Below are 21,659 nucleotides of genomic sequence, written 5' to 3'. Positions count from 1 at the left end.
TAGGAGAATTTACCTTATTAGCCTGCCATCATTTCATGGATGTTGGCAGAAGACACAAGACTGTGGAGTCAAAGAATTTATTACAGCAATAGCACTAGCCAGAGTAAACTGTTTTGTAGATTCCTAAGTCTAAATTCCCACAGGACAATGTGAAGAAGGCCAGGTTTAATACCTACGTGCCCAGTGGTTTGATTTAACTGGAGTGAAATCTTGAACCCATCTTTTTTAAGAGGTAATGACTGCCTGGCCTTTGCCCCAGTTTACATATTGGCTGGAGGACAAATCCATTTGCTTAAGAGGGAGACCCTACCTCTGTCTTCCAAGACTTTTCATAATATATAAGTATCTTTGAAAAGGTAGTTTGAAACATAGGTGCTTAATTAGCACTTATGTCTTAGAGTGCTTGGTCTTGTACACTCTCTTGAAAATCTGATTGTTTTCTAGGTCCCTTAAAAGAAAATCCAACCTCCTGATCTTGGTTGGAAGACCCTAAGTGAACAGGCTTCAGCATATCTCCTGACTTCACCTTATATCACCACACTGGCCACCTCTCTCTCAAACCCACCAACAGCCTTTGTGTTTGTTCTTCCTCTAGATTATCACTGAGTTAGCTTTTTTGACATTGAAGATTCAGCTCAAATCAATCAGTGAGTGAGGCCTTATCTGACAGCCTTAATGTAAAGTAACTACCCAAGTGTCTATCACACCACTTCTTTTTTTCATGGTACAATGTTTATCAAACTTTTTATTTATCGTCTGTCTTTGCCTTCTGGCCCACCCTGTCATGCAGAATATAAACTTGTTTTAGAACTATATATACATAAATACATATATAAGTCATATATATGTGTGTATATACACACACACATGCATATATATGTTAAGTGCTTAGAATAATACTATTCAGTGTCTCAGTATTTATTGCATGGATGGATGGATTAATTAATATTGCTTCTACTTTAGGCTTTTTGTTCCTCCTCTTTTCCCATGTACTTCTCAATGGTTTGGTCAATTCAATTTTGCTATTTGATTTTTTTTTTCATTTTTTAAAGATTTTATTTATTCATGAGGCACAGAGAGAGAAAGGTAGGGACACAGGCATAGAGAGAAGAAGCAGGCTCCATGCAAGGAGCCCCGATGCGGGACTCTCCTGATCCCAGGTCTCCAGGGTCACACCCTGGGCTGAAGGCGGTGCTAAACTGCTGAGCCACCTGGGCTGCTCGCTATTTGATTTCTAATGAAGACCATGCACTCTCTCCAGGGTTAACAAAAACAAGACTATGACAGTAGAGAAAGTTTCCCCCCAAAATTACATAAGCCACCTACTTGTTAAAGTTTAGTTATGCACTTTTCTATTTAATATTATTAGTGATAAACAAGCAATTAGGTCATCTGTTTGCATTCCTTCATACTGAGAACACAGTCTTTATAGGAGATTGTAATATGTGCTATGCTGTTTGTTGGCTCATAGAAAATCCTTGTCTGGCTGTCAATTCCCATTAATGCCATGTGAGAGGTGCTTCTTGATTTGTATAAAACTTACAAAGGAGGAATTAAATCGCGTATCTATCAAGGCCCTATAGTTCACATATTACTGGTTTTGAGGAGAAGTCAGAGGTCTGGCTTTGAAATGCTGAATATTCTAGTCATCTTATGACACTTGTCTTCATGTGAGAGAAATTGTTAAATGATGGACTGTAATAGGAAACAATCATTGCAAAATTTCAGCTCTTTGCTATCATTTCTTTGCTTTTCTGATACTCAGTGGTTTGCCTAGCAGAGGATGTATGGAAGGCTCTAATACATTTGCTAGACCCTCTTTTGGAAATATATATATATATAGGGAACAGTTTTGATTTGTAAATTAAATGCTTTTTTATTTTTAGTTTCTGTCTCCCTTCTCTTAGTTGATTCCACTAGGATGCAGGTGCTTTAAACATAAGTTGTATTTATAGATCCATATTTAACAAGGGTTCCTGTGCTAATCTTTTAAAAGACTGTTACTAATATTAGAAGTAACCATTATCTAAAAGATATTTAATCATAGTTCTACAGATTAATAATTTTTCATTTTCTTCATGGAATCAATGTGGTTGAAATCGATCATTTTCCTAAATTTGTTTGTAACAGCAAGCAAGAAAGGAGAACATCAAAAAGAGAGAAGCAGAGGAAAGGGAAAAACGTGCCCAAATAGCCAAAGAATTGGCAGAGAAAGAAAGACTTGAACGCCAACAAAAGAAAAAGCGCTTGTTAGAAATGAAGACTGGTGAGTACTGTCAGATTTGTTATATGTACTGGTTATTAGCAGTTTAATAAAGTTTTGTGAAAAAAGATATGAAAATTTATTTGTATAGTTAAACCATAGAACTTTTTCTTTTTTTAATGGCTCTCCCCCTTTAGTTTACTACCAAGTGCTTTTATTCTAACTGGTCATTGGTTGTAGGTAATATTGGTCTCCTGGTCTATTCTTGTAGCAGCAATATATTTGCACTGTTTTGACTGCTACTTCAATAAACAATCTGTAATAGTTTATATCAATCAGTAAATTAATAACTGTAGAAAACTGGGAAATTCTGTTGGACAGGTACCTTGTTTTTTTTCAACAAAATATTCTAAAGGAGGGAAAAAGTGATGAAGGGGAAATGTATTGATTGAAAGAATATGAAGAGACTTATCAACCAATTGCAATAAATGGAACTTACGTATATTCTTTTTTTTTTAAGATTTTATTTATTTATTCATGAGAAACACAGAGGCAGAGACATAGGCAGAGGGAGAAGCAGGCTCCATGCAGGGAGCCCGATGTGGGACTAGATCCTGGAACACCATGCCCTGAGCTGAAAAGGCAGATGCTCAACTGCTGAGCCACCCAGGTGTCCCGGAACTTACATATATTCTAATCCAAATCAATGTAGACAAAGGCAGTCTGAAAATTTTGAATACTTTTTTTTCCCCTGTAGACATGACAATGTTGTCATGAATATATTTTAAAGTATCTTAAAGAAACTTACCCTGAAATATTACAGGCAAAAATATGTCGGGGATTTCAATCAACATGGTCTAGCATGACCAGGAGAATAGGCAGTTGTGTAGATGAAACAAAATTGGCTATAAATAATAATTGCTGAACTTGAGTGATGGTGCTTGGAGGAAAGGGTATGTTCACTATGCCATTTTCTCTACATTTTATATATTTTGAAATTTTCTTTAATAAAAAGCTCTTGGAAAAAAATTAAAAGAAAAAATAGAAAAATTACAATTTTACAAAGATATGTATGTATATATTCCAAAGCTTAAAGACACCACCTAATTTAGAAGCAAGAATTAAGTAAATTGTAGTTACATTTTTACTCCCTCAAAATTCTGGCTCTTCCACCTCTAAGCCACTAAGGATTGCAGAAGGCTTTAATTAAAATCCATCAACTTCACTGCTAAATTACCATAGTTTACAACTCAGGGCTGCAGATTCACCTAACGTTCCCCCAGGGGTAGACAGAGATGCCTTCTTTGCCTTTTTTACTCTCACTTTTAGAGACATATTTTATCTTTAATAAAGCAAACTGAGTACCTTAATGTATCACACATGTTTCTTCCAGGACTAAAAAATAATCATCTAAGCACGGGTTCTTGTTTAGAAGAGTACATTTGAAATTCAGGAAAAGTGTTAACTAAAATGGAGATCAGAAAGGTTTAACATTGATTTTTAAAATATGTTCCTGGAAATCGTTTTAAAATAATTGACTTCTGCCTAATTTACCAAACATTCTTTTATTTGAACATTAATTCATTTAGTATTGGCCAAAGAATCATCTGGAGTGAGTTACTTGATAGCACGTGAGCTGTTTTGTTTGTGGGTTTTGCCCAGACCCTCTGGTCTGTCATACAGTGCCGCTTAGCAATTCTGTGTTCTATCAGCCTGGAAAGTTAAAACCTGATAGGAAACAAAAATTTTAACAAAATGTTAGATCCAATGTAATCTCAATAATGTGTTTGTTTAAATTTACATTTCTCCTGAAGGCATTTTATTTGTAAGAATAAGTTCATTTGATTTTTCCAATTTAAAAACAATACTGTTATGTTACAGAAAAAACCTAAAAAGTAGTTGATTAGAGGCTCTTGGGTGGTTCAGTCAGTTAAGCCTCTGCCTTTGGCTCAGGTCATGGTCCCAGAATCCTGGGATGGAGCCCCACATGGGGCTCTCTGCTCAGTGGGGAGTTTGCTTCTCTCTCTCTCCCTCTGCCTGCCTCTCTGCCTACTTGTGCTTGTTCACACTCTGTCAAATAAATAAAATCTTAAAAAAAAAAGTAGATCAAAAGACCATTACCAATAATCCTCTTATCCAAGCAAGTAACTTATAATATTTTGACACATCTTTCTTTCAGTTTTAAATTTTTCTACCTTTTAATAATAGCCATGATAGTGAATATGCAATATTTCCTGACCTTTCTGAATGTTTCCTGTTATTATTGTGATTCTTAATTTGTAATTTGCAGGACCTGTGTCATTGCCTTCTCTAGATATGCCATATTTAATTGCATTAGTCATAATGAGATCACAGAACAATAGTTATTTCCATCTTTTCAGTGTGATACACTTCTGCATAAATGGTTGACATATTTGTAATTATTATTAGAAAAGAGTAGTTTTAAGACTTTTTGATGCATGTTGCAAATTGATTTGCAAAAATATTATTCTAATTTCACCAACTTTGCATATTGGTTTATGAACATGCTTTGGTTGAATATTCTCATTTTTAAAGATTTTTGTTAATAAAGTAGAAAGTTGCTTTATCTTAATTTGCCTTTGAGTACTAATGAGGTTGGACATTTTTTCAAGTGTTTATTAGTCCATTTATATTTTCTTCTTTGTGCATTGTGTTGTCTTAATCTTTTTTTATTAACTTACACATTTTAGCCCATTAAGCATCAATATTTACCTTTTAACTTTATTTTCTCACCTTGACTATGTATTTTTATAACTTGAAATATTAAAATGTTTTGTTATAATTATTGCTTTCATGATTTTTCTCATCTTTAAGTTTAGAAAGTCATCTTTATAGGATTTTATATCCATTTTCAATTTTTTTCTAGCTTCAGTTATTCATAATACAATTCTGCTCCACTTAATTGTAATTCTTATTTAATCATTCATATACTAAGATCTATTTCTGAAATTTACTAAAACTATTCTAATACTTACCCATCAGTTATGGTTAATAATTGGTTTATTTTGGTTTCAGATAGATAATTTTGTGTTGAGAACATTAGTTCTCTTTTCGTTCTAATATAGTTAACATACAGTGCTATATTAGTTTCAGATGTCCAATATGTGATTGAACAATTCCATGCAACACCCACTGCTCTTCAGGACAAGTGCCCTCCTTAATCCTCCTTGCCTATTCGCCCATCCCCCACCCAACTCCCCTCTGGTAACCATCAGTTTGTTTTTGTAGTGAAGAGTTTCTTGGTTTGCCTATCTCCATCTGTCTGTCTGTCTGTCTTTCTGTCTCTTTCTCTTTCCTTGGCTCATATTTTTGTTGTTGCTTCTTTAATTTCACTTAGCATTATACTCTCTGGCTTCATCCATGTCCTTGCATATGGCCCGATCTTATGGCTAAATAATATTCCGTTGTATATGTACGTATGTATATGGCATATATGTATATATTTATATATATACACACACACCACCTCTTTTTTATCCATTCATCTGTCGATGGACCCTTGAGCTGCTTTCATAGTTAGGCTATTGTAAATATGCTGCAGTAAAAAGGTATGTATGTATCCCTTTGAATTAGTGTTTTTGTATTTTTTGGATAATTACCCAGTAGTGAGAAGACTGGATCAGATCATAGAATAGTTCTATTTTTAACTTTCTGAGGAACCTCCATACTGTTTTCTACAGAGGGTACAGCAGTGTGCATTCTCAAGAGGACAGTATTTTTCTATTCTTAATTGTTAAAGGAGATATGAATTATTTTAAATAAAGTTTTCTTTTGCATCTTTTGTAAATCACAGATCTTATCTTACTTGACCTATTGAATTACTTTATAAAACTTTATACTCTATCTCCCTGAACAGGATCTGGGTCTGAAGTATAGGGCTCCTGCTTGATAAAAGTCCCCTCAAAACCTTAATATGCTAAGGTTCATATGTGCCAAGACATTTTGACATTTCCCCAGACAGTGTTCTTCCAAGGATAGTCAGAGTAAATTATATTAAATAAATAATTTCAGAAAATAGATCTTTACTCATGTGAATATTTTAATAGATTTAATCAGGAAGTCTTTTGATTATAAAAGAAAGCTCTCATGTAGGAAGATACTTTTGAAAACACTTGAAAATTTTGGAAATCAACTTTGAATTTCTTTTTTTCCTGTAGCCGATGGAATTTTAAGGAATCTAGAAATGTATTCCAAATTTCAGAGCACCTAAACATGTAATATTCTCACCAAAGTGAAATATCTCTTCTAAAACCCTAATAAATGATTATTTCAAATAATCATAATAAGGGTCTTTAGTTTACCTTTAAACATCGGAAGACTGCTAATAGAGAAGAACAAAATATTCAGTCTCTTAATATAGCTGTTATAGCTAAGTTAGTCATGTAAGTATCAAATATGTTTGTTACCTTTTTTACATTTAAAAATAGTACACAGGGATCCCTGGGTGGCGCAGCGGTTTGGCGCCTGCCTTTGGCCCAGGGCGCGATCCTGGAGACCCGGGATCGAATCCCACATCGGGCTCCCGGTGCATGGAGCCTGCTTCTCCCTCTGCCTGTGTCTCTGCCTCTCTCTCTCTCTCATTCAATGTGACTATCATAAATAAATAAAAATTAAAAAAAAAATTAAAAAAAAAATAAAAATAAAAATAGTACACATATGCAATCACCTTTTCCTTTCCATATTAGATGTAGAATATGCTTTTGTCAAATTATAATTTTCATAACATTTGGAGGCTTTTTGAAGTAGAAGTCAATAAAGTATTATATCTAATTAACAATTACGGAAAATATTCTTATGCAAAGTATCAGTGTTTGACACTCAACAGATACACTGGATTTTATGCATTTCCAATATTTGACAAATACTATCTTAAAACATTGTATCATGAAAAATATAAGTTCTACTGTTTTCCACTTCATTGGTATAGAAAAAGATTTTAATAGGTCACTTTTATTTTATTTAACAAGAAATGTTTTTTGTATTTATTTGCTGGGATTATGCTGGTAAATAAGGATAAATAAAGTCCCTGGTGAAATGAAATTTGTCATTCTAAAGAGTCAACCAGACAACCACATATATAAGATAATTTCAGGTTATTATCAGTTAGATAAACTAAAACAAAGCAGGACAAAGAGATTGAAATGGAGACTGGCTGGCATGGTGGGTAGTGATGATAAAATTTGGTCTTAGAGATCTAAGAATATTAATGTATTTGGAAATTACTAATTTAAAATACTGATTCTAAAATTCCTTAGAAATTGATAAAAGAAATGACTAGGTTCATGTTCATATCCTATGCTATGTATGCTAATATGGTTTATTTTCTAAATGTCTTATTGTGAGCTAAAAGTTTATATTATTTTTCCTTATGAGTGTTCTATTTTAGTACAGAACATAGTACTACTTCAATCTTTGTAGAAGTTGTCAGCCTGGCTTTCCTAATCTTAAAAAGAAATGTAGGCGGGCGAACTGTTGAATTACATTAGGGCTTTGTCACCTCTCCAGACCGGGAACTTTTTGTTTTATCTTATTTTTGTATGTAGGGCACGCAGCCCTGAATGATAGAAGGAGAGAAAAATGTTCACATAACCCCGTCATAAACCCACAGGGAGCTTCCTTCCATATATTTTCATGACTTTAGTATTTTTACCATGCAAATAAGAACTGTGTTTTTCACAGATGTACAAATTCTTCTATCACCACCTGAGGTAGTAGAGTAAATTAAATCTCTACTCTTTCTTATCCGCCATAAATCATTACTTGCCCTTGGCAAAAGAGCAGGTAACTATTTTCAAGTCTACTATTTATTATCACTATCATTTCAGGATGTGATTTTTGTTAATAGAATGAACATAAAAATAGAATAGTGAGCTAAATTTCCCTAGGAAGAAAAATGAAGCATTGAAAATCCTTTTGAGCAGCAAAACTAAGCAAGCACAGAATCTCGTATTGTCATATTACAGCTTTAAAAGGTCATTTTTCTCAGTTTTGTTTTCTTTAAAAATGATGAGCCTGGAGGTCTCTTAAATATTCACACATACAGTTTTGGTTATTTCTGTTGAATGATTTGTTATTACATTAAACAAGGAAATTAACTATTTTCATGATGTCTTCATTTAATCAGTATGTGAATTTTGAATATGTTTTCTGAGGTTGGTGTTTAAATTTGAATCATTTTAATTGAGAAAATATCCAAAGTATTAAACATCCGATGTAAAAACTAGATGTATAGACATTAGTATTTGTTTGAAGTGCACAGCTATCCTTATGTGTAATCATTTCTAGTAAGACAAATAGTAATAGCAATTTTATGTGATTATGTGCAAGTTTTTCGAGACTGCATTTCTGTTTCTTAATCATGGAAACGAATAGGGCATTTGATAATAGAATTCAAATATTATGCTTTAAGACTTCCTGAGTATGTAAGTTGATTCTCATAATTTTTAAATAGCACATCAGAATGGCCTTCAAATGGACCCAGTGTTGTATAATTATGTTTTGTGAGGGAAGTAAATAAGAGCTTATTTAATGGAGCAATAAAAACTATATGAGCAGCTCCTATATTTCAGTCTTTAGGTTACAATTTGTTTATTATTTATTAGACTTAAATGTCTCATTTGGTACAACTTCAGTCTATTAAATAAAGAGATAATTAGCTTTTAGAAATCTGTTGTTTACCCACATGGCCAAAACGGCTCCTTTGTTTTCCATTCTGCAATTTAGAATAACTAAGCAATTAGGCCTCCATTTTAGAGGAAATGCATATTACATAAATACTACTTGGGAATGTCTCTGCCAATCTCTACAGATAGGCAATTAATGTGTGTACTTGCTTTCATAAAGGCTTTGACAATTACCCTGTCCTCTGCAGATATCATAAAACTTAGATTATTTTCCATAATGGTGTATATTCTAGTTTTGTTCAGTGGTGCTTTTAGCTTTCTAGCATGTTTGGAAATTGGTACATATAAATAGGCCAATGGTTTTGATCATTTCTCTATTTAGAAAAATATAACAAAAAAATTACACTGGCTTTGATATATTTCTCTTACCCTCATCTTTTATGGGGCAGTAATAATAGCCATACCCGCTTCTGCCACCATTTATTAATCACATATTATTTGCCAGGTTCTGTGTGTCTCTTATTGCATGTAACACAGCAAATTTATGAAACCATTTTTATCAAAGGTCGCTTAATGTCGTTGTATGTGATCACAGATTTAACAAGCGCTGAAGCCAGATTTTCTTTTTTTTTTTTAATTTTTTTTTTAATTTATTTCTGATAGTCACAGAGAGACACAGAGAGAGAGAGGCAGAGACACAGGAAGAGGGAGAAGCAGGCTCCATGCACCGGGAGCCCGACGTGGGATTCGATCCCGGGTCTCCAGGATCGCGCCCTGGGCCAAAGGCAGGCGCTAAACCGCTGCGCCACCCAGGGATTCCCCTGAAGCCAGATTTTCTGATGAGAGGACATATTTTAAACTATTCTGCTATTCTTGTAACACTGATGGTCTAACCATAGTGCAGGAAAAGGGGACCAAAACCAATTTTCGTAATTAATAACGAGTACTAGACCATACCTATGTATGGAGGTTGAGAATTATCTTCTCTGGAAACCTTGGGTGAGAGGGACAGCTCCGTCTTTGGTAACATAGTCAATGATTTTAAACCATGGATACCCTCTTCCTTTGCGTTGGGAAGTTTAAGGAGGATTGTCAAATTAGGAAGACTTTTCTACTCTGGTTCAGATTCTACTTTAATTCTTCTGATTTTTCAAACATTAGATTATCCCAATGCCCAGAACCATGAGGGGAGTAACATCAGTACCACTCTTCCCCTCTGTAGAAGGGTTTTTTGATGGTCTGAAGAGTTCTGGGCCCAACCGAGTAGTCAGAGCTCAATGGTTCTGAAGGGGGTAGAAACGTCTCTAGTATTTTCATTACTTGACCCAAGTTAGAAGTGAAAGAACCAGGGAATCTTGTAGGAAAGTAGTTTTTAGAAGGGGCACAAATACCTTGGTGTGCTTTATTTGAGAACAAATGCCCTTAGGCACCCTCATCCCCACCACCAGATCTACCATTTAACAATTTATTTTCTGACAGTATTAGGAAACCAATAATCTATGAATAGTATCGAGGACTGTCCGTGGGAAGTTTTCCCAAGAATATTGCTAATAGTTTGTTTTGTTTTTTGTTTTTTTTTTTTTAAGATTTTTTTACTTATTTATTCTTGAGAGAGAGAAAGAGTCAGAGACACAGGCAGAGGGAGAAGCAGGCTCCATGCTGGGAGCCTGACGTGGGACTCCATCCCGGGACTCCAGGATCAGGCCCTGGGCTGAAGGCAGGTGCTAAACCACTGAGCCACCCGGGCTGCCCAAATATTGCTAATAGTCCTACAGGTTTTCATTTGTGTGCAGGAATCTCTTTCACTAGAATAACACGGTTTCATTGTGAAAACTCATTCAGAGTCCAGCCTTTGTGTGCACTGATACATGTCTATATGGCCGTGCAAAGCCCACATACCATCCTCTGTCTCTTTACAAAAAGGAGAAAAATATGGAGAGGAGGCTCTCAGACTCCCCTAGCACAACATATCTTGAAACTGTGATTTTTTTTTTCTTGAGTTGTGTGTGTCATTCTTTATTAAACATCTTTATGATGCATCCTCATACTAATTGGCTTACAGTTCATCCAATATTTAAGAATCATTTTGAAAATGGCTTTCATTGCCCTTCTGAGTATTTTGTAGTATTTGCTATATGCCGAGTAAAAAATGACTCCCAACTTTTGTTGTTTAAATTCATTTCGTAATGCAAGATTAAATGCTAATTATGCTAAACATTTTGGGGAGCAAAATAATTTCGATCTTTATAACATTGCATGGGTTGCTTCTAAGAATTTTACCAAAAAAAACCTGTTTACACATGTCACTTAGTTATGACTTTTCTCTTACCAAGCCTTACCAAGCCCAGATTCACCCTGGGTTCATATTCGAGGGCAGAAATCCTAGCAATCTTAATCTTTGTACCACGTGGAGAACTTTATAACTTCAACAACATAGGCTACAATCATGGTGCATATTTTGTGCATGTAACATTGACTACTCCTTGGGTAACTTTCCCTCCCAACCCTTTCTTACATGGTGTATACTTTCCAAACCAGTGGGCCATTGTCATGATGAGCTCTCCTATGTCACATTACCAATTCTGAGTAAAAGTAGTATTTGTATTTGAAGTTTTTTTTTTTTTAATTTCAGAGGCAGACTGTGAGTATTGTCTTAATTTCAGGCGTAACCATAGATCTCTCCATTTTTTAAGAAACTTATCCCACTCCTATTACCTAATGCATACTCTTCATGTATTGTGTATGTCTGTCTTTAACATTTACCCTGTAGAAACACAGACATCCAGAGAGAGCAATTTTTGAACTTGATTGGTGCCTGCGTAGAGTCCAGTTCAGCACTTCCAAAAAAAAAAAAGAAAAAAGAAAAAAGAAAAAAAAAATTCTATCCCAGTTGAAAAAGAGGTAAAATATATGCCACCCTTGAAGCCTGTTACATATTGGCACCAATCAAAAAGCTAATAATGACCAGTCAGACAAAGTTGTAAAAGAAACTGGATTGCTTAGGGCTTGGGGCAGCTGAATCTACTCTGTGTCTGCAACCCCTTTGCAACCCAAAACTATAAAATGCCCTGAAAACCAGAAGTTTTTAAGTAACTTCATTCTCTAAGCTCATTCGATGCCAAACCTGGCCTGAACTGAGAGGAGTCCCCATCGAAGCAGAAATATAATGAGTTTAATTAGAGGATATTGCCCTAGGTTATTCTGGATATGTTGTTATTTTACAGCATATGCATGTTCTTGACCTTCCTACAGTCTGCAAAACAGATTCTAAAACATCTGATTGTAGAGTTGGTGGATAAGAGACTGAATATGTACTTCTCAGTGCCTGTTCTGTCTTCTGTTGAACTGGTTATAGCATCCACTCTACCTCAGGCACACTCATTCCTACTTCTCTGAGCTTATTTCTGGTGTCGTCCTTGCCATAAATACCTTCCCTCTAATTCTTAACTGAATCAAACAAAATCTTGTTTAATTCAGGCGTTCTCTAAAATGTCTTCTCTGAATATCTGTCCTTGATAATAGACAATCTCTTTTTTGTAAACCATTATAGCCTTGCCACAAAACTTAGTGTATGGACTGTTTGGTTATACTCATTTCATTTGCTTTAGTCTCATGCTTCTAATAGATTGTACATTTTTCAAGAACTTGGCCTTCAGCATTCTTTATCTCATAGGACCTAGCCCATGGTGTGGGCAAGTAAATACCACAGAAGACATGCATAAGATTTGTCAAACAGTTGATAAAAATGTAACTGGTCAAATGACATCTCTTCATTTTTGTGTTCAGTTTAACATGTTGTTATTTATGTGTAAAGTAAAAATACACATCAAACTACAGAACCTTGAGCCCTATTAGCCCTGCCTGTTTTTATAAATAAAATTTTATGGGAAGATAGCCACACTCACTCCTTCACATATTGTCTATGACAGCCTTGGTGCTGCAGGTGGAGAGCTGAGCAATGGGACACAGTGCATATGTCCCAGAAAGCCTAAAATATTTGCTATCTTGTGTTTTACAGAAAAAGTTTGTCAGCTCCTGATACTGATCAATAATCTATAGAGACTATTCTTTAATTTTTATGGCACAATATGTGGGGGGGGGGGAAGACCAAAAAACTACTCCATTAACTTTTTTCATCCTCCTGTAACCAAAAGCATGCATTTGCTAAATGGCCAATATGTGTAAGAAAATGAGGATCTTGTAGTTAAGTAAACAAAAATATTGATGAAAATTAGTGGTGATTGTTAGGGAAAAGTAAATCAGCACAGAAAGAGAATCATGTGATTTTTAGATTCTATTAATTTAAAATGAAAAGTTGTGCAGTTGAACTTTTGAAATGCTAGCAAGCATCTGGACTGCCAATTGTTCAAGTTACCAATCCAGCACAACTATTGTGCTGTTATCCTTTTATCCCAGCTCATAGTCCCCAGTATTGCTGTACTATTGTTTGTATATCTTTTGAGATGAAAATATCAATGTGTCAGAAGGTCATAGGGGAAGCCAGGTTTTTATTTCTTTATTAATAGGCTGTCTCTTTTCTCTTCCTATTTTTGGTCATTTTGACATTAAATTCTTAAGGTTGAAGGAAATCCATTCAGTGGTTGCTGAACTTGGACATGAAGGTTGCTAAGTCTAAAGTGATTATCTTGCCATTTTAAAAAAGGACCTCAGTAGTATTTCGCTTTTGATGATGAATTTAAAAAATCCTAGGGCAGATGGGGAAAATTAAGCAGAGATACTGAATATTTATGTGTTACTACAAAATGGTATAAATAGGCATTAATGTTTAGATGAAATTAGATGTTATTTTGTAATATGATTTTAAAATATTGTTTCCTGGATAGCTTCCTTCCTCAGATATCTAGTGTTCCTCAAGAAAATTAGAAGCAGCATAATATTAACAGAGTTAACATTGAGGGCAGCCTTACCACAAGCTAGGATGCCCCAAGGCAGGAAGAATTTGACAGAGTAGTGTAATAATAGAAAACACATGACTGACTGTTTTTGGAACAAGCAATTCTTGGGAGACCATTGCCTGGGTAGAATGAACTGTCACCGTAGAACTTCCACCAATAATTATCATTAATGGTTAAAAGTGACAGTAATTTCAGTTCAGTACAATCCTTTGAAGGTTTATTTTTAAACTTGTAGTACTATCCATGCAGTAACTCTTGCAAAGTTGAAACATTTTTTTTGTCAAATTAGTGTTGAGTTAGAGGCTTCATCAGGAACTTGTAAGTGTTGTGTGAAGGTTCAGTGCCTTTAGAAGCTGGATAGTTTTCCCCCAAAGTCATCCTGACTTTGATTCTCTGACTTGCCATTAGTTCTAAGATTCTAAATGTATAACAGTTCCTCTTTTTAACTGCAAAGTAGCCCTCAAATGTCGTGAAGTCAAAAAGGTTGGTGAACAAAAGGGATGATCTTAATTCCAAAGCCAAGACTTAAGAGAAAGGCAGTCTTTTTATTGTACTTCAGGTATATTTTATAAGTATTGATTCTGCTACTGCTGAATTGCAATTATGATCTCTTATTTCTAGTGGATAGTTTTAATGCTCATTAGATTGTATTTGCCTTTGTAGTCATATATCAATAAAAGGGATTTTTTGTTTTGTTATACTTTGCCTTTATGTAGTTTTTTTTTTTTTAAGATTTTTATTTATTTATTCATGAGAGAGAGAGGTAGAGACCTAAGCAGAGGGAAGGGGAGCTTCCCCTTCCCCTGCGGGGAGCCTGATGCAGAACTCCATCCCAGGACCCTAGATCATGACCTGAGCCAAAGGCAGACTCTCAACTACTGAGCCACCTAGGTGCCCCGCCTTGATGTAGTTTAATATTTATTATAGAACAATGTTGATTTTTCAAAAAAGTGTAATGTCTTTTGATAGTCAGTTGGTATTATTTCTTGAATGTGTGGAGTGTTTTTATTAAATATTAAATCAGTCAAAAAATAAATTACTAAATATTTTAATTGATTATCCTACCAAAAAAAAGATTATCCTGCAATTTTGCTATACCTCTGTTGGTTATACTCTTATTTCAACTTCGGTAGAGGAAAATATCATTTATGATAATTAGAAATACCTTTCATTCTTGCAAAAAGACCCTGCAACTTTTTTAGGGACCTTTACCCATGGGATTCTAAAAGAATGTGGTCTAAGGCAACATGGCATTTGGGTTATACTGTGTTCTGATTGACTCAGATTTTGACACTTTTAAGACACACAGCATTGCAATCTGAGGAAATGCCATTTCCTAAATCATGGTATCTGCTGGGACTGAATGTAAATGTCTCAGTGTTACATTTGGAGGCATAATGGAGAGTTTAAAAACGGTTCTTGTTCCACTTAGAAAATTAGGAGAGCCCAAATGATGCTGAGCTCTGTTCAGAACTGCTTGATTTACTTGTGGTGTGGGAAAGCTTGGGAAGAAGTACTGTTTTTCAGATCTTTCCACTCCCCCATGAGAAAATTTCCATTTTATGTTTGGACCATCTTATTTCTAAAGCATTACACTTGAATATAATAGAAACGGAATACCAACCGAGTAGCCATTCACCAACTCTAAAAAGGGGAAGGAAAGAAATGAAAATTATCTCCAGTAGTGTTTAGCAATGTTAGAATCTTAGGAACTCTTGGAGGTATAAAAATTTCCATCGGAGTATTACGACTTAGCTAGGCTAGGCTTGAATGTGTGCGCATGCTTTTAGCCTGCTCTCATTTAAGCACAGTTAATATTGAAAACAGAAATAAAACGTCTTAAGAATTTGGTGTATTCCTCCTAGAAACTTTTCAGAGGCCTCTGTGGAATAAAGGTTTAGCTAAATTCATTAATTAGATGATATTTATCTTTTATAAAATACAAGAAAAGAGGAAAGTGACTTGAAGCATTTACTATAGTTACTTTACATGATATTTCAGCTAATGTTCTAATTTGGCTATAAAAGATTTGCTTCTTTAAACATGAAAATCAAACATAATATTATTTCTCAATTAATCTTACGAAAATAAGACTCTTTTATACAAAATTAGCCATGTCTTTAAAAAAAGAACCTTTTAAAGTGAGCTGCTGTTTCTAATGTAGTATCTTTCTGTAGCAGGTGTTTAATAAGCACTGTTAAAATATGTATGGAATTCACGTCTGTGAAGCAGAAATTCCTCAGTTGTCCACATTCTAATTGAGCCGGCCACTTAATGGTGTACTTGGCCCAACTCTAGGACGAGATATGGCATCTGTCCAGTTTGTTTTAGGTGCTCCTTATGGTATCAGTAACAAATAGGTATTTCACTGTCAGGAGAACAAACTCAGATGTGCAAAGATATAAGGTGTTATAAATGAAGTTTAATTTCTGACTCTGAAACATCTGCCCGCATGATGGCAAACAGCTTAGTCATTTCTCTCTGTATATGTGTTTCAGCTCAGTAATTCCAGCATCAGATTCAGTTATTCTTATTTGAAATACCCTTCCATGCTCTCGTCTTGCTGTCCTCTCTAAAACAGATTCCAAGCTCGAAAGCCAGCTTGCGTGCCCTTCTACAGGTGGACACTCTTCTTGATTCAGTTCTGTCTGGGCCCAAACCAGCCTCCCTACCTTGACATACTTTCTTGTGTCTTCTTTTGGGAAGGGTGATGTCTCTTTTGCTCTTGAGGGGTAGTCCAGGCGATCTGTTTGGCTGCTCTTAGATGCCTCCTCCACTCCCTAATATTGGTGATTCTCAGAGATGTCTCCATGTTCTTTACGTGGACTTGTTCTTTCTATCTGCTCACTTCTTTTTCTCCCCAGCCAGTGCCCCTAGAAGTCATTCATCTGTGAGGACTTCTGTAGGCCACTTCTCTGGAGTGCATGACGCGTCTGCACGGTGCATCAGTGGATCTGCCCTCTCCCAGTTCCCCACATTGGACACGAGGTGCTTCCACTCTTGGATTCTACTCCCTGTGATTCCATGTGAAATACTACTCTGTGAGCCCCATTTCCTCCTGGAACTGGGAGCAGTGCATGGCATTCCTACACTGCAGGAAACCTCCCTTCCCAGTTTCTCTCCCAGCAGATGCGGGCTTGTTTTCCATTTACGTACAACCCAAGGATGTGATATACATTCTCTCCTATGTGAATAGTTCCAATATTGTGAATAGTCCTGGCTTCCACATTAGGGTAGAGCTGGGGAAGGTGGGTTGGCATTTGAGCAGTCATGCCCAGACTTCTATTGGTCCTTTGAAATGCAGAATCTTGAATTAGGTGGGTACCAAATGGACACAGTAAAATGAGCCAGGACTTCTAAGTCTGGAAATCCACTGGGCTGTGTAAATTAAGACACAGAGGCACGAAATTCATATTTGGACAGCAGCAAATAATGTAGCGGGCCTGAAATGCTCTTTGGGTAGAGCTGTAGGGAGCGGCAAGGCTAAAGTGGAAATCAGGATAGCAAACTATGCTTTAGAGTTTTGCTTTATCCTGTAGGCACTTTCCAAGGGCATTGAGCAGAGCAGTGATAGGGTCTTCTTTTAGAGAGATGGCTCTGGTGGCAACAATGCATGCAGATGGTTTAGAGGATGTGGCTTAAGTAGAAAGAGTGAGACCAGTTAAGACACTGTTGGAATTTTTTAGGAGCTAAATGCCAACAACCTGAACTAGGATGTACTGAGAAAGAGAAGACAGGGTGGATTTGAAAGGCGGTTTAAAGTGGTACCAAGAGGGCTTTGTAGCTGAAAAAGTGTGAGGACCCAGGGAAAAGCTTTCATGACAGGGTAGGTGGTACCTAGATGAGCTTCAGGACATGTGGATTTTACCTCTCTAATTTAAAACCTTTTTATCTGGGGTGTAATTTCACCTGAAAGGGCCTGGCATAGGATATGAAATATAGCTACACATAAATGCTAACTTCTTTCCTAAAAGAGGAGGACGAACTTCTTAGTTAACAAAGACAGTTTGGGCATCTGTTTGTAGCTACACCAACCAAAAACATTTGAAAACAAATCACGTTCACTCGTGAGGGTAAACTGGGGGTGATCCTCTTATGGAGCTGCCAACTGAGGTTTGAATGTGTGTCAGGTAAAACAATATATCCCGTTATCCCCTCGGAGGAAAGAGGGGCAATCCCACTCCTTCCTCTTCAGCAGAAACCAGCACAGGCATTCAGTTCCAAGACACTGGGATTTTCATCATTAAAGTTTGCTTTCACATTTATCTTTCTGTACTATGTGACACTGTTCTAGTTCGTATTTTGTGAACGTTAAAAAGCATTGATCACGCCTTACTTAGCATTCCAGAAGACATTCCAAAGGTCTCCTGTATGATTTGCTCTCATGGTTTAAAATTTCTAGCAACAAATTATAAAAACTGGCCTCAGAGTACCTCCTTTATTAATAGAACTGTTACTATAATGGTGAAAAGAAATTCTTCCCATCAAAAGGTTTTCTCCAACAAATATTTGTTGAGCACATATCATTTTGTGGTACTTTCCAAGGCCCTGGGGATATAGCAGGAAACAAACCAAGCAGATAGCCCTGCCCTTGTGGATCCTGATGGAAAAGACAGACAACATTTAAGATATCTAGTGTTAGAAGTCAGTAAGCTCTTAGCAGGATAAGATAAAGCAAGGATGAGGGATAGGAAGTGTACAAAGGAGTAACATTTTAGATAGGAAAGTTTTTTGTTTTTTGTTTGTTGTTTTTTTTTTTTTCCTTTGCCACAGTTCTGATCCTATGGACAGTGTTGTTATTCTCTTAGAATGCAAGTGGTGTCCTGTACTGTTGAGTGCTCCAGCCTAGGGTGTTGGGGTGACCAGTATTCCAGCCCTGGCTCTACCAGTAGCTAAGTGATAGTAAGAAGGCCAGTTAGCTTCCCAGAATATAAATCTCCTTCTCTATCAAAGAAGGTTCCTTGTAACCCTGCAAATTCTATCTATACTCTATAAGTCAATTTTTAAATCAATACATGCCTTAGCAGTCAAAATTTGTCCAGGCCCTTCACCTACTCATTCTACAACTTATCCTCTATTAAAATACAGAGTCTATTGTAAGACACTTTTCATTTAGCTGTAAATAAGAGTCTCTCTCTCCATGCAGTATTTTTTTTCTTTGGTTTTGCTTTCCATTTGGTTATAGGACAACTTTATTTGAAAGTACCTGTTTAGAATATAATGTGTTCACCCCAGTTTTGATTAGTAAAAAAGGGAGACATGGGTTTAGAAGAAGTTGCTAATTTGGGGAACTTAGGCAAATGCATATGTATGCAGGTATGTAGAAGGACAAACCCTTTCATAAATGAATTCTGCTTTTGTCAATTACTACTGTGTTATCCATGGTTTCCTAATTTTCTGAATGGAATGTGTTTAGTATACATGTAGAACAGAAATGAAAATGTTATATATTACAGAATTGGCTGACCTTTTTTACAGACTGACAACTTCGCATTTTCCCTGACAAATACTCAATCAGCACTTCAGTCTATTAAGAGCAGAGCTCATTAACATGCATAAACTAGCAGCCTGATCTAGTTATAATGCATCTTTAATGTGTGCCTTATACACCATAGTGTAGCTCCTTAGTCTTGTAATAAAAGGTAGAGTGGCCTCCAGTGATCAACAGGGTTCCGAGATCAATTTAACCTGGGTAAAACCTTTATCCATAACAACTGTCATTAGGAATGACTAGCATTTCAACTAATTAGCCCACCATTTACAACCCATAAGCTTCTCACAGATGATAAATGTTTATAAACACCCACAGATGTGTGCACAGCTGACTCTCAGTTATCCGCAGGACTAGGGGACATAGATAATTTGGATTCACTTACAATACAAACCACTCATTTTAGCTAGTTTCAGTCTCCTTTCTCTTTGGACTTTTTACCACAGCTGTTAATGATGTAGCAAATTAACTAATGTAATTTCAACTTCTCTTATTGATGCACATACTCTGTAGTGGAAACATTAATGTGTACACATGTGGTCACAAGATGGCTGGCATGAGGATGAAAATAGGACCCACAGCTTAGATAAATATATTAAGGAATGGAGAATTGTCCCTATGTACTTAGAGCTGTATGTCTCATCACTACCTGAACCCCTTGGAACGGAAGAGAATATCTCCTTATATTTGAGATAAAGGAAAAAACACCATTTCCCTTGGCACTTTGCTTCCTGTGTTAACAATTTTTTCCAGATAATTCTTTCCATAAGTTAGTCTCAATTTTTCATTAAAATGTCAGCCTGTCTAATGTCTCGTGCTGAATGAAGATGAAGAGATATAAATATAATAACCCAAACACCATGAAGTTATTTCATTGCCTTATTTCCTTCAGCCTGAAGAGTCTTGAGTCTTGCACTTCTTTCACACGTTCATAATCTAAAACTTTCATTTATTCTCCTTTGTGCACTGGATGTATTTCACTTGTCCAGGTGAGTTTAAAGGCAATATTTGATAGAGCTCACCCAGAGACAGGAGCCACCTGAAGATAATAGACTCTACAGAATGTATTGTGAATGGCAACCATTTTGTTTCCTGGCAACCTACAGACTGTATATTGTCTTCAGGCTGAGGCATCCTTAAGTTAATACAGTTGTTTTCCAGAGTTTCCTTACTGGAGGAATATTTCTTTATTTCAGCTTCCTGGAGAGGAAAATTAATCATTCTATAACTGCATGTTAGGAATATTACAAAGTGTTTAAAGAAGAAATTGTATAATACATTAAAGAGTGGCCAAAATTAGTGTCAAGAACTTGAATGGTGGAAGAATGTGGCACTAAAGAAAGAAACCTTGCACTACTGAGAGCTCAGCAGTAGATCTGTAACTTTTCAGATAAGTGATATATACTGGTTTTCTACTGTTTTTCATTGATGAGGATTTGTAAGTAGTAATAGGTTATATAAGAATCCTATCGGATATTTCCCAGAAAGAAAAGTGAGTGGGAACTCAGTGCTTTGAAATACAGAGATCCTTCTGTACATATTTGCCTTTGACAGTTTCCTCTGCTTGAATAGGTGATAACCATTCACTGAGATAAGAAATATAGGAGGAAGTGGAATTTGGGGGAAAATAGTGGTGAATTCCATTTCGTAGATGCTAACCTTTGAGATATCTATAGAACACCCGAGTTACCTTTTCTCAGTGATTGGGTAGGAGCAAGAGTAACTCAAGCTAGTTTTCCCTGAGACTTTCCCAGTTTTGGCACTGCAGGTGCTTTGTTCCAAGAAGCCCCTTAGTCTTCGGCAAATGTGGATTGTTGGTTGCTGTAGTTGGGACTCAGGAGTAGAGCTTGCACTCTTGATAAAAACTTGGAGTTCTTCACTTATATGCTGTGGGATTTAATAAACTGCTGATGGAGAATGTGAGGAATGGTGTACGTGTGGGCCAAGGAGGAGGAGCCAAGAAAAGTGCTTGAGAAGGAGTCACCATGGAAGTTGTAGGAAACAAAATTTCTGATATCATAGAGCCCAGGGAAGAGATCATTTCAAAGGAGAAGAGGTAGTCTACATTGTCAAATGCTGCCAAGAGATCATATAATAAAGAGAATGACAATTGTCCCATTGACTTCGATTCAAAGGAGGTTAGAGGGTTTATAAATGAACATGGGAAGTGAGACTGACATGTAAGAAGGGTAGTAACTAGAGGAGACTTGGGGTTAAGAGAGGGCCAAGCAGGTGTTCAAAGTTGTTTGAATGTAGTTGGGGGAATGAGAAAAGAAGGGAGATTGGGAATGATACTCAATAGAACGAGGTCCTGGAGGCAGCAGGACCAGTGCAGAGGGTAAGATTGCAGACACTTCAAGTGGAGGAAATTGTCTTGGAAAGCAAAGAACGCTCTGCTATTGTGA

General features: G+C 36.2%; 1 protein-coding gene across 1 annotated transcript in view; it reads left to right on the top strand.

Annotated features, from left to right (window-relative positions):
- The window catches only part of DIAPH3 (diaphanous related formin 3), a 489,880-nt gene that overhangs the window by 325,091 nt on the left and 143,130 nt on the right, over positions 1-21,659 (top strand). The window contains exon 25 of the mRNA XM_055336191.1: positions 2,131-2,266. Coding sequence (XP_055192166.1) covers positions 2,131-2,266 — 136 coding nt within the window. The remainder of the gene's footprint in view (positions 1-2,130; positions 2,267-21,659) is intronic.

The sequence above is a fragment of the Nyctereutes procyonoides genome, unplaced genomic scaffold (assembly GCF_905146905.1).
Source record: "Nyctereutes procyonoides isolate TBG_1078 unplaced genomic scaffold, NYPRO_anot_genome, whole genome shotgun sequence".
NCBI classification, from domain to species: domain Eukaryota; kingdom Metazoa; phylum Chordata; class Mammalia; order Carnivora; family Canidae; genus Nyctereutes; species Nyctereutes procyonoides.
The sequence above is the reverse complement of the archived record's forward strand: the minus strand, read 5'-3'. Positions and strand labels throughout refer to the sequence as shown.